A 14,123-nucleotide genomic window follows, 5' to 3' on the forward strand; every position below is an offset into this window, starting at 1 on the left:
TTCAATTTCAGCCCTTTTTATTTTCGGTTTTATTTGCTCGTGTGTTATGAAACTTGGCTAAGTAGTTTAGCTGTTTTATTATGGAAGCAAATATCGTTTTTAATGTAAAACAACCTTCAGGTATAAAATGGTCTATTTGTAATTTAACTTGCTATAGAAAAGATATTTTTATATTTTAAAAAATATCTAAGTGTTACGTTAAGACTTGTGAAGCAGCTTGGAAAGAATGTACAATAAATCAGTGAACCGACCCAATGACACTTCTGTGGATCGACTCCTAGTGGAGGGGATGGTGGTATCTCTTGTACCATGCGAGCAGGTTTAACTTGCCCGTTCTGTGCGTTTGTGGAAATGCTTAAACTCCAAACCAGAGGGCTTTGGTAAAAAGGTAAACTGAACAAGGAAGAAGTTTAAAGAAGCATTGAAAAACAAACCCTGAGAAGTGATGCAAAATCGCAGCCATCAGAGGAGGTGGGGGCAGGGGGAGGTCGTTGGATGCTGTATACAAAGTTTCATGCTGCGGTGGTTTGGGGATCTGAGAACATTACGCTATCAGGGTGCTACTTAAATTCGGATCATATACCCCAAATGTTTATTTCTACAGCATAACGCCCCCACTATGTTAAAAGGCGGAGTAAGACAGAGAGAGACAATCCTGGGGTGCTATAAAGATCCTCAGAAGCTAACTGTGTCAGATAAAAATTATTTTATTTACAACATTAAGAAAAACAGAGTTTTCTATATATAGTCACTGTAGTATCGATTACTTCATAATAGCTCGGGGCAGTTTCTTGCGCAACTGGGCTGTAGAAAGGGATGGATTGTGTTACCTTTGGTTTTACATAAGTGTTTCCGTGTGATGGAAAATTCTGTTGTTCACTCAGCTGGGGTGATGATGTCTGATTGAAGTGGGAGCGTGTGAGGCGGTTCTCCCAGGTGACTTATTTCTAACCAGTTTTTGGAACTCCCTGGCGGTAAGAAAGAGCAGCTAGGCCACCAAGGGTATAAACCCGTCAGCTGGCAACGGGTTAGAAAGTATGTACGAGGGGTTCTGGACGGGCGCCAGCTGTTCACAGCTGTGCTGAGGAGCAAGGAAAGCAAGAACTACTGCTCTGAACCCAAGCTGTGTCTCGCAAATGAAGGGCGCACCGCGGTGCTTTCAGCCTCTCACTTCAAGGCACAGTGACACAGCTACCTTCGACACCCAAGTTGGGCCATTCGCTGAAAAAGGAGGGGGAGAAACGCTCCACGAGTCTTATTTTTTCCTGGCCAGCAGCTTCCGTGGCCACAGAGTGTGTGTGGCCCCCGGGCTAGCGTACACTTACAATCGGTAGGAACCAGCCCTCCAGGGAATAGGTGGACGGCAGTAAAGGACGGTAGGTGATGTGAAAGGCAAGGCACCGTTAATCTCAAGCGAGGCGGCTGGTTTGGATCTGGAAGTGTCCCCCTGGGAGAGTCACCTCCTTTGCAGCGTGCTGCGGGGGGGAAGACACGCTGCTGGCCCAGTGGGGGGAAAGGGAGAGAAACCAACCCTGCTTTCGGGGGATGTGACTGCTCTGGGTTGGCATGTGCGTTTTATGGTCGGGTGTTTGCTTCTCTTGATCCCGATCCCGGGGAGGGGTGAAATCTCTCTCTCTCTCTCTCTTTGGCTGTTGGTATCCAGTGCTGGGCGCCCTCTGCACATGTTCCTAGGGCGCCATCTCTTTGCAGCCACTGACTCCTCCAGCAGGTTTCCCAGCGGCTGCCTCCGGAGCGTGTGAACATTCCAAGCCCCAGCTCTGCTCCAACCTGCACAGCCAAGCATGCTTTCCAGCCCCTAAGCCTTCCCTGCTGCTTCTGCTCCTATTAGACCTCTCGGGCTTTCCGGATAGTCGACACACGCTTTGCCTGAGTTCAGGTTCCTTTCCCCAGTGTGGACCCAAACGTCCCGGAAGCAGCAAGACCTGAACCTGGCTTTAGAAGAAGAGGTATAATGGCTGGATGTATATACAAGTCTGTCTGTCTCTCGCTCTCCCCATCTGTACAGAGAAGAAAATACTCTTGGTTTGGGGGGGGGGGAAAATAAGCTGAGGAACTTTTTCCCCCCTTGCTGAAAAGAGGGTTTGCCCTGTAACACAAACCCCTAAGATAGCAGCTTGCCAGATTAATTAAAGATCTCTATGGGAGACATGTAATCACACTCCTTCGCCCGATCCATATACAAACCAGTTCATTTTTATTAGTATTTAAGAGAGGAATTGCCTGTGATTATTTTTGGAGAGAGGGCGAGAGAGCGCGCTCACAAAGTTGGGAGCAGCTGATCTCTAAGAAGTGAGAGCTGCCGAGAGTCAAGAAAGTTTGTTTTTCTTTTGCAACTTCGGAGGAGGTTGTGTAGTCCGCCGCAGCTGCTATTTTAGAAAGAAGCCGGAGTATGTACCACTGGACTCATTTTCCTTTCGTTGCAGGTTCCAAGACCGAGGGGATACCATGTTCACGAAACTGTTCCAGCATTGGAGTTTCGCAGTCTTCCTGCTGAGTTATTCTGTCCCCTGTTATGGGAGATCAGTGGAAGGGACAAGCCGCAGACTGTAAGTTTCTTTCTGACTCTGATCACTGGGGGGGGGGGGGGGGGGTGAGAAATCTAAGCAGAAACCTCTCTGTTACCTGCCGGAGTTCTTCACCGGAGTGGCTTCAGAAGTACCTGCACCAGGTAGCTTTGGTTAAGCAATAGAGAAAGAACAGTTTATATGCCCACCCACTTTAATGAATCACAAGGGATTGACAGCACTTTTCAATTCCCCCTGACTGTATAAGACAATCAGGTAAGAATGTGTGCTTTAACCTGAGGAGCCGAAGTGTATATAAGACAGCAAAACATAGGGTGGTTGGATGTAGATCGACATCTATTCACACACCATGACAGACAAATGAGAGAGGTTTGGAACCATACTGTACCGAATAAGTGTAGATTATATACTGGAATGACAATATGTCTGTACATATGCCTGTACATCCAGGACAGGTATTGCTAGCTCACTAAAAAGATATGGTAGCTGCGGAAGATAGTACAATTTAAATATCGAAATATTTCCTTTGGACTTGTGCCACTTTGCAATAATTTCATCAGTTGGAGTCAAATAACTGACTTGGAGACAGAAGCATTTTGTAGATAGATGATAACCTGATTTCAGATATTTTGCTCAGGAAATGACCCTCTTATTCCTCCAGTAATCATGAACATAGATATCACTGTATTGTAAGCTAAGTCCAGAAAAGAAACCACAGAAGTGATCTAGATCAATAGCCTACACATGTAGCTATGTTACTTACTCTCTGTAGACATTTAGGTGACTGATCTGTACCAGATATTTTAGGGAGGGAACACTTCAAGCTGTACACTGGCTTAAAAGGCAGCTGACAAGACTTGACGTTTCTATCCCCTTCAGAAGCAAGAGTCAGACTGGAGAGAAAGAGAGAGAATTAGAAAACCCTGTCAAGAATGTTTAGAGGAAAGCATCACATACTGTACATTTAATCAACTTCAGAAGAGTTTCCTTATAACTGCTCATGTATGTATTTCAGGACAAGTGTTCCATATATCATTTCCTCTATTATCATTTGAAAAGCAAATAAATCCCCCTAAGTGAAATGACTTGAGACTTGTCTGAACTTTGGCACCAAAACCTCCTAGGGCAAATTGCATTCATTGTACTGATGATAAAGCTACAGTGTATTTCTTCCTATTAACATTTGCTAGTTTGCACTGCTGCAAACTACCCTAGAACTATTTTTTGTTTTCTTATTCTCTTCAGCTGTGCAGAGAATCCATGTGTGGATTCAGGTACATAAAAAATAAAGCACAATTAAATACTCTATTTCCTTGGCTAAGAATCTTTGAATTGGAACTGAGCCAACTTTTGCTTAAATTAAGATTTGATAAGACATACCTGTTATCTTTTTAAGTCCAGTACTTATATATGTCAAGATTAAATACATCCCCTCCTGTTTTCTTCCACCCTCCAAATCATGGGATGACAAAATAGGTGCTAAATTGTCAAAAAGCTTTTCTTGATTCCCTTTTTGTATAGCATGTAAAACGCACTGAAGAAACCATTTAGCTGTCAGTCAGTGGCATTCATGTAGTTTTGTTTGTGGGTACAGCACAAACACTAACACCACATGCAAACATACACCCTGTTTTAATATCACCACAAACCATTCCTAGAGCTAATGGTTAATAACTCGCCTCAAGTATAGACGTAGTTTTCCAGGGAAGGCTTAAATCAGTAGTAGATTAAATTAGACACATTATTATAGCCAAACAGAACTAAATCATAGGCCCCATTCTGCAGTCCTTATGCAGGCAAACCTCCCATTGAAACCAATGGGAAGTTTTCCTGAGTACAGATTGCAGGACCCATTAAATGTTTTAGCTGTTAAAGAAGTTTCTGGAAAACAAGCAATGACTCAAAGAGAAATTAGATATTTTTATCAGCATGCCTAGACATTGCATCACCACATCTCCAAGTTTGTTTCAAATATTTTTCCTTTAGCATAAACTGTGCACCCACTTGTGAGACGGGCTGAGTACCCTCAACTCCCAGTGGAGTTAACGAGAGCGGAAGGCACTCAGCCCTTTGCAGGATACCTCCCTAAGGGCTAGATCCAGAGCCAATTGAAATCTTTCCACTGATTTAGATGAGCTTTGGATCAGGCCGCAAATGAACAAAGTACGATAATGATTCAATAATTAATTATTTAATTTAAAAAATTGAGACAGAAAGTTAACTTTTTGCTACTGACACAAGTTTAAAAAAAGTGAACAAAACTTTCTAAGAAGAATGAACTGGGGGGAGGGGGCCGGGAATAGTCACCCAAAAGTAACATTTTAGAAATCAGAATGTTCACAAGTCCTGGATTCATAGTATTTCAGCCTAAGTACTTTTTTTCCATAATGAGACATAAGACTAGTTAGCTACACGTGTATATAGAACATTCTTATATACAATAATTTGTCTGGGCACTTTGGGCAAACAGAAACCATGATCTACATCTTTCTCTCAGAAGTGCTTACCCACATGTTAGCTTAACATTTACTGCATTTGGTTTGGGGTCAGACTGTTTTCCTTTCAGTGAGAAGCATATTTCATAGAAGGATGGAAGGGACCTCTAGTGGGTCATCCTAACCCTAACATCCTAATATTTCCTAACTGTGTTGTTTGCTAATACTACAACATTTTTCTTGTAAATATATTATTTGTCATATATAACTAATCCCAGTAACTGAATACACATATTCAAGAGTCCACCACTTTCCTTACTGTGAATGAGGAGGAGAGGGGAGGGAAAAGATGGGGACTTTTCATCACATTGTTGATACCTGTGTTATGGGACACTTCTCTAAAGGACTTCCATACATGAACCTTCTTCAGCAAGTTGTTTTCCTTGGGTTTATAAACAAAGGAGTTACTTGAGTGGCTAGCTTGGGGTTAGTAATGGGGGGAGGAGATTTATATTTGCCACATATTTTTCACTTCGTATATTGTGAAACATAAATTTCCCAAAGGAAACTGGGAGACAAAATGTAATCTTCAAGTCTGGCTGGGTAATAAAAGTCATGTGAAATATAACTCTATGTAATATTATACAGTCACGTGGAACAGCAGAATGTTGTTTGGGGCCAGGTTTGCATGCTAAATATCAGACAGACATTTAAACTGAAACCTGCCCCTTCCGGGCACTGCATCCATTCTCGTGTCAATTCATGGATTGTAATGGAAATCTACACTAATATAAGAAGTGGGTCTTGTAATGATGTTTGATTGTATTGTGTGTACTCTAGGTTTAGACTATCTATGTAAAATGGAATTGCTTTTCAATCAAGAGTCCTTAATAACAAGATTTTAAGATTCAAGATTTTGTAACAGTGAGTAAATTGACTAAATATACAGTAGAGGATTAAGGCAGCTTTGTGTTCTCTGTGATAAAAGCAATTATCCCTGGTAGTTTATAAGAGACAGTAGGAAAGCTTTTCACATGAGGCATACTATTTTAAACTCAGTAAAGCACTAAGATTTTGTATGTTTTTTATAAACTAGGAGAGTGGAATGATAACTACATTTCCCATGAAAGCATCCTGGGAAAATATAGTTCTTTAGTTAGGAAAGTAATGTGAGTCACAGTGGACAGATTGAGAAACATGACAGAAGTTTGCCACAGTCAGATGAGTGCAAGGTGCTGGTTTTAACATTTGACATTTGCAAGTCAGGTTGAGCTAAGCAAGGAGGTAGTTAATAGCCAACCTTTGCTGGTTATTGCTATGAAGTAAGGTGTACAAGACAGAGCATCAGAGTGACTGTGTGATATAGGCCATTAGAGGGATTGGAGTAGCATCACAGGAAGAGTTTGGCAGAATGGATGATTACATATCTTTTCGGATAGGCCAGATCCTGAGCCAGTGTAAATGATTGCAGCTCCATAGAAGTGACTTAAGCTGTGCCCCTTTACACCAGCTCAGTATCAGGCCATGTTATTTTGCTTAGAGGTGTTCAATAGAAGAGCATGATGCACAAAAATCACAAATTCCCTGACATTCACCTGCCTACAGGTTTCTTGAAACTCAGAGAACATTTAGCAAAAGATTTACTCAACTCTTTTGAGCAAATCTACGCGCAGTTTTGAGCAAATATACCCAATATATAGCTTTGCAGCAAAATCATGATCAATTCATAGTGTTATTGTGTAGCTAGGGACAAGTTGGAATTTTGATCTGAATTTCACTTTGAGACTTGGGATCATTTGAACCAAAAACTCCGTGTGTGCAGATCCATATGGATAAAAAGCAAAGGAGATGCTCTCATAAACTTATGCTACATGAAGCTGCTAACTTCCAAAGAGCTCTAGCATTGACTACGTTGGAAGTCCACAACATATGGCAGCCAGCTCAGAAGGGACTGAGGGTAACAAATTACAGACCTCGCTCAAGCATTTGGTGTATAGTTATACCACACCACATTTTGAAACTCCACAGTATAGTAGGATAGTTGGGGTGAATAGTCTCTCAGACAGTTATCGGTCTTCTCCCTGCTCATCCATATTCAGAAACTGCATTAGCTACAGACAAAATTATTGTGCAACAGGCAAGGCAATTAATTCATTTTCTTTGGTTAGCATGAGTCCAATCACGGGTAGCACCCTGATACAATAAAAGAGGATGCATAGCCTGTCTCAGCACACTGAGATAAAGCAAGCTCGAAGGACTATAGGTTTTAGCAGTCGTGGGAACATAACTATAATCCCACCTCATATGCTTTCATGGTTCACAGTGCAGGTGTGCATCCACCCTGCATTAAGGAAAAAATGTGTATTTTCTCATGGTTATTCATTGGCCAGACAGATCTTGGACCATCCTTTCTCAAAGGTTTCTGATGACCATACCTTGTTAGCCAAGTATGAACCATTGGCAAGGCTTCCAGTTAAATCATCTTCCAACTCCTCAAAAACAGATACAGTTTAAGAGTTCCAATGAACCAAAATGTCAGAGTTGCAATGAGCAATAAAAGGGACAAATATAGGAACTTTGGAAGAATGTCAAGGAAGAATCATAAGGAATAGAGATGCAGAGAAAAGGGTGAGGGGAACCACAGAAATGGACTGGCACAGTGTACAAGAGAAAATAGAGAACACCAGAAATTCAGGTCAAAATTTTCAAACTCGGGTTCCTAAATCCACTTAAATCCAGATTTAATATTGGCTGAAGTCAATGGGAGCTGCTAGGTGCTCACAATTTCTGAATGTCAAGCTGCTTGTTTCGGTGTCTAAATATGGTTGTAGGTTGCTCACATTTTAGGCACTCAAGTTTGAAAATTTTGGCATAAAAAAAATACCAGCAGTTACACTAATTGAAACTTAAAAGTAAGGTGCATATTTTTTTTTAAAGTATATGATGGGGCAGAAGAAAGTTACTAAAATGATGTTGCATAAAAAGAGGTTCAGGTTTCCCTGCAGGTGTTTAATATTCCCTTTCTTATGTGACTGCAGTGCTCCATTATCTGGTTCCCTTCTTTCCCTAACTTTGGCAACTGCCTTTCTTGTCTTAGTGCCTAGATAGAATGCCTTGTACCATTAAGAAATGCTTTCCCAGAACAGAGCATTGACTAATCCACCCACAAGTCCAGTGGTGTGTGATGGGTCCACAGAGAATTATTACTGGCTTAGGTTCTTTCCCTCTCTGCAGGGAACAGCTATTCTGACAAGAAATTGCTCCACCACTGAGTTTGCAGGGTACACTAAGAGCTGGAAAGTTGGTTCGCTGCTCACTGTAGCGACAGCTGCCAGAGGAGAGATGAGTTTTGCCAAGTTTTGGCTGATAATGAAATTATAAAATATCTTTTTCTCCCTGCTCTCTTTTTCTTTTAGCAAAAGAGCTGTATCAGAGCATCAGCTACTGCATGACAAAGGGAAGTCTATCCAAGATCTACGAAGGAGGATCTTCCTTCAAAATCTCATTGAAGGTGTTAACACAGCAGAGATCCGGACTACTTCAGAAGTTTCTCCAAACCCTAAGCCTCCGACTAACACAAAGAACTACCCTGTCCGATGTGGCAGTGAAGATGAGGGTAAATACCTAACTCAGGAGACAAACAAAGCTCAGACATACAAAGAGCAGCCCCTGAAGACATCGGGAAAGAAGAAGAAACCAAAGCCTGGAAAACGCAAGGAACAAGAAAAGAAAAAGAGGCGAACCCGCTCAGCATGGCCAAATTCTAGAGAATCTGCGAATGGAAATGAAGGGGTCCCCCTCTTGGACATCTCTGGTACTACACATGATCACAATTTAAGGTAATCATGCTTTATCCTTATCAAGGAGACACACCATTTATTTTGTTTATTTATTGGAATTGTTAGATTTTACCTCTGCCTCACACAAATCTGGAATTTTATTATTATAATAATAATAATAAAAATTTTTAGGACATTTCAAAATGTTGTGCAACCACAAAGCACTTTACAAAGGTAAGTGTTATTCCCATTTTACAGCTGGGGAAACGAAGGTACAGAAGTTAAGCAACTTGCCCATGACCCACACAGTGATTCACCAGCAGGGCAGGGACTATAACTCGGGTCTCATGACTCCCAATACCCTGCTCTAGACTCTGGACAACTCTGTCAGGAATAATTATGGTAAATTACTTATCACAGAGATTTGTGAAACTGAGGTTACAGAAAGTGTTATTTACGCCAAAGAAATGACCCTCACATCTATTACAATTTCCTGCGCTGCTTTTACTTTGGTATCCGTGTTTCAGATCTTTGTCTCACATTTGGTCCTCAGCAGACTGAAGCTTTGAACTCTGCTTAAAGCTCTGCATCTATAAAATGGAGAGGTTTTCTTTTTTTCCCCTTGATCCTTGGCAGCTTTCCTACCCTTACTTTACAGTTTTTCATTTTACTGTTTAACCTTAGGGGAGAACACGGAAAGTTTCTCTTTTAGTAATATCTGCAAACAGTGCAGACCAGCCTTTTGCCATAAAATTTTCCCTGCCATTAGGACTTTTTAATTCAGCTCCATCTTTCTGCCAGCTTGTGAAACAATTACGTTGCTGCTGAAAAATGTTGAGCATTACCCTTGGAGAGAGACGTGTTTTCCTCATGTATGACAATGAAGGTTTTTAAGGGCAATGGTGAGTTGGAGTCTCTCTACTAAGTGTCCTGAGCTGCTAGCCCGCTTGCACACATCTCATGTCTGGATTTGAGCTTGAACAGCTTTGTGTACAGAAGGCAAACAGAAACATTCAATTCCAAAAAGAATTTAAAAAGAAAACACATAACACTCTTCTCCCTTCACCTCTTCCCCTTCACGTTTGGCTCAATGGACACAAAAGTGCAATTTGCTTCACAGTAAATTATTTGAAGAGAGATGCCATGAACCATGGGTTTTATTAAAATGCTGCACCTTAATTCAATCTTTATGGGACCAGTCCTGATAGGTGCCTCATGTCCTCAACTGCCAATTGAGGTCAGGGGAGTTCCTGGCATTCAGCACCAAGCCTTATCTAGGCCAGAGTAAGAAATTTGGGATTGGGCCTTAGACTTAATGACAAGTCAGTAGTTAACACAACTTTAATAAGAAGAAGTGGTGTAACTGGCGCTGCTTTTGATTGTTACTGAGAGTATGGCTACGCTGCAGATAAGAGGTGTGATTCCCAGGGAGGGCAGACAGACTTGCGCTAGCTCTGTTTGAGCTAGCGTGCTAAAAATAGCAGTAGCAGCCGCTAAGGCTAGCTGCTGGAGACAAAGCCTGCCGAAACCCCTATCCAAGCTTGGGTAGCTAGTCTGAGTCTCTGCCAGTGCTGCCAAGTCCACAGTACTATTTTTAGCATACTAGCTCAAGCTGAGCTAGCCTGAGTCTACCTGCCCATACTGGGAATCGCCCCTTCCTGCTGCAGTACAGAAATACCTTTAAAGGCCTGTTCCAGGGCATATGTAATCAGATGTTTGATACATACAGAAGTTGCAATAAATGTTATAGAGCTAGGATATCTGAAAAACAAAGCCTATCTTCAAATGTGCACTTATACAGAAACTAAAGTAATGGGGCTAAAACTCCCAAAGCATTTGATTGTTGGATTTTATTTTAATACTACTCTTATCTCTGATGGGATCTGTAAATGAAATACAAAAGACTATTCTATAGATTTGATCGGTTTAAGTTTTAAATTCCAAATGTCCTCATATGCCTAAAGGAAGCTCAACTTTACAGTACATTACAGTTTTGGCCTTAGCCTCTTGGCATTATTACCCTTCTTGCAATGTTAGTCCAGTAGGGGAATAGAGTCTTGAAGGGATTGTATACTTGCAATACTTAATTATAAAAGCTAACTTTTTTTTAAAAAAAAGAAAGTTATAAAACAGGAGTTTGCAATTCCTCCCTTACAAAGCCCACAGCAGTTCTGGTTTCTGAGAATCGAGTACATGCTCTTTATCTGTAATTATCCAAGTGAGCTGGCAGATGCTATCATTTCTACACCTTAAATCAAAACAGCTGTCAACTTGAAATCTGAAACCTTTTGTTTAATTATTTTTAATTCAGGAAATGACATAATTCATCATCATTTTTACTTAATAACACAAGTCATTCTTTACAAACATATGCAAGCCCTGTGTCTGAATTGGCATCTCAAATCCAACCCCTGCCTCTCCCTACAGATTTTAGATAGGAGTGCCAGAGCCTCCAGGGCACCAGAGTCACTTTGCACTGCAGTGACGACATAACACATCTGTAAACTCAGTTTAGCTGGCTCAGGGACAATCATCCCTGTATATGTGTAATCCTCCAGTTGCACAGAGCTGATATGAGGGCTCATATACCACAACTCTCCCTGCTGGTGGGGACAGAAGGCATGACTGCAGTTTGGCTGAACTCGCGAATTCTCCCTAGCAGTCCTGACCCCACAATTTTGAGTCCAAGTCCAAACAAAAACTGGAAGAGACCTGCTTTCTAGTTCCGGTAGAAACGTGGCCCAATATGGGAAAGGTCTTGCAAAATTAGTTGATTTTGCAATATTTATGACATTTGAGCTTAGAAATCTTAGTTGTAAGATTTTGGTACCATGAAACCCAAACCTAAATCGTGGTTCACCTTGAACTCTAAATTCAAGGCTAAAAGCTAAATCCAGAACCAAAGTATAATCCATTTTAAAAGTACACATCTATAGTAGGTTTCAGAGTAGCAGCCATGTTAGCCTGTATCCACAAAAAGAAAAGGAGTACTTGTGGCACCTTAGAGACTAACCAATTTATTTGAACATAAGCTTTCATGAGCTACAGCTCACTTCATCAGATGCATGTTCACGAAAGCTTATGTTCAGATAAATTGGTTAGTCTCTAAGGTGCCAAAAGTACTCCTGTTCTTTTTACATTTTTAGTATACACTCACATATATAAACAATTAATTGTGTGATTAATATACAATGTACATCAATATTAGTTTACATATAGTACAAATGTATGCATGCTAACACTTCCACTCCAGTTACTTAAAAAATTTCCTTCTCACAGCACTCCTAACTATATTCCCATTCCAATTAAATTAAATTATTGGTACTTAATTTCCTAAGAAACCTTTCAAAAGTGTAACCTCCCTAAAATTAGATGTAGTCTTGCTTTCATTAAGCACATAAAACCCCCTTAAATTGTCAAGAATTTCCTCTTTTTTTTTGTGTCTCACACCCACACAAGTCTGCCATGTGAAACTCTACCCACAACTTTGGCAATCAGTCTGACAACACAGCCAATCAAATTCCATCCTATAGTTGTTTCCTAGGGAACCAACATACAATTACAGAAATGGACTGCACACAGTGAGAGAGGAAAAACCCAGTAGTTTCACTGTCAGAAAAATATCAATATTGGAAAATACAAAACAAAATATAAATAAGATACAGAATGGGTGGCAGGGGATACTGCTTATAGCCTCTTGAATTCACGGTGGACGGGGAGGATTACAGAATTAAAACCAGTCTGTCAGTGGCACCTATTAAGTTCAGAAGAGCAATTCCCAACCTTAAGGCTTGATCCTGCAAGGTGCTGAATGCCTTCAATTCCCACTGAATTTGGTGCTCAGAGACTCACAGGAAATGCTCAATATTTTCAGGGGGCAGGCCTTTAGACTCCTCCTGGACTCACAAAGATGCAATTTCAGTTTTCCCAAAGCTTTAATTCAACAACCATTTAATTAATTTGTGCTGTGAATGGAGCTAGTGTCTCTTCAGAATCAGGACCTGAACACATTGTTCTACAGTAAAATTCATGTTCTATAAATACATACTTCACAATTAAATAATTTCTTATCCAATGGTTGCTTATAGTCCACCATCAGCGGTAAAGACAGACCAAATGACAACAGTAGAACGTATCTGACAACAGTAAACATGGTATCACAAAGGCAGCACAGGAAACAAAGCTCAAGCAATATAATGGGCACATTAGCTACTAGATGGGCTTGATTGTTCTTTTCAGCCTTGCCCTTAATGCTCATTTTTCCAGCTGGTTTTATATGGGTTCTTTAAATCTGTTCTCTGAACTGAGCTTTATGGCCCCAATTCAGCAAGCTACTTAAAACTCACGAAAGCTCATGCTTAAATAAATTGTTTAGTCTCTAAGGTGCCACAAGTACTCCTTTTCTTTTTGCGAATACAGACTAACAGGGCTGTTACTCTGAAACCTTTCAGCTCATAAGTAGCCTTGAGTGGTATTTATGCATGTGCTTAAGTACCTTGCTGAATCAGGGCCTAAATGAAGCAGAACCCTCTTCCTACTTCTGTGAGTAGAGGGCTGCAGATGATACAGACTCAGCTGTGTGAAAGCAGTGTGCCATCCCTTGCATCGCTATTTTCATTGCATTAAAAGAACTGTAGAGACTTAAAAGAAGACTCCTAATAGCTCAGTGTTATTAATCAGCTCTTCCTAGAGGGGCTATTTAATAGCAAGGCACACCCTATATTACTTGTGGAACTGTTACATTAATCTTGCGTCCATTTATTTTCAGGGAAATTTAATTTTTTTCCCCTTTTGTGTCCCCCATCCCCCCTCTTTCTTTGCAGGAGGCGTTGAATTTTCAGTTGAGATCTTTGGAAAACGTATTGCAGTATTCTGTAATAGTGAACATATGGAAAGTATTAGAAATATTTATTATCTGTAAATATTGTAAATGCATCGAAATAAAACCTCCTCCTCCCCATTGCTCTCTGAAACTGCACATTTGGCTATTGTGAATTTTTTTTTTTCCTTTTTTCTTTTTTTTTTTTTTGCTAAGGCTAAGCCAATTATTATTGTCACATTTACCATAATTTATTTTGTTGAATGGTGTATTTATTTTGTGAAAGTATCTTGGTGCTGCTGACTTTCTATACATATATATATATTGTAACATAATGCACTTTAGATATACATATCAAGTACATTAATAACTGACATCATAATAAAGTGTTCCTCTCTTGTGGTTGATTTTAAATGGATGCCTATGAACAACTGTTCAACTGATTTTCCTCTGTGCATGTAAAATAGCAATATTTTAAAATTTGTAAAGAATGTTTAATAAAATATAATCTTATGAAATCATGACTCAGAAGGAGAAATGTATC

The 14,123-nt window shown here is 40.4% G+C and overlaps 1 protein-coding gene across 1 annotated transcript; it reads left to right on the forward strand.

Moving 5' to 3' along the window:
* Nucleotides 1–2,448: 2,448 nt before the first annotated feature.
* On the forward strand, nt 2,449–8,824 carry PTHLH (parathyroid hormone like hormone). The gene is made up of 2 exons (XM_077807420.1): nt 2,449–2,567; nt 8,398–8,824. The coding sequence occupies exons 1-2, from the start codon at nt 2,467–2,469 to the stop codon at nt 8,822–8,824; spliced, it is 528 nt and encodes a 175-aa protein (XP_077663546.1). The 5' UTR covers nt 2,449–2,466.
* The last annotated feature ends 5,299 nt before the right edge of the window (nt 8,825–14,123 follow it).

This window comes from Eretmochelys imbricata, chromosome 1, assembly GCF_965152235.1.
Source record: "Eretmochelys imbricata isolate rEreImb1 chromosome 1, rEreImb1.hap1, whole genome shotgun sequence".
Taxonomy (NCBI): domain Eukaryota; kingdom Metazoa; phylum Chordata; order Testudines; family Cheloniidae; genus Eretmochelys; species Eretmochelys imbricata.

Coding starts and splice junctions, on each gene's coding strand:
- PTHLH (XM_077807420.1), top strand. CDS start 2,467: ATGTTCACGAAACTGTTCCAGCATTGGAGTTTCGCAGTCTTCCTGCTG. Junction 2,568..8,397: donor GAAGGGACAAGCCGCAGACT/GTAAGTTTCTTT, acceptor TTTTTCTTTTAG/CAAAAGAGCTGTATCAGAGC.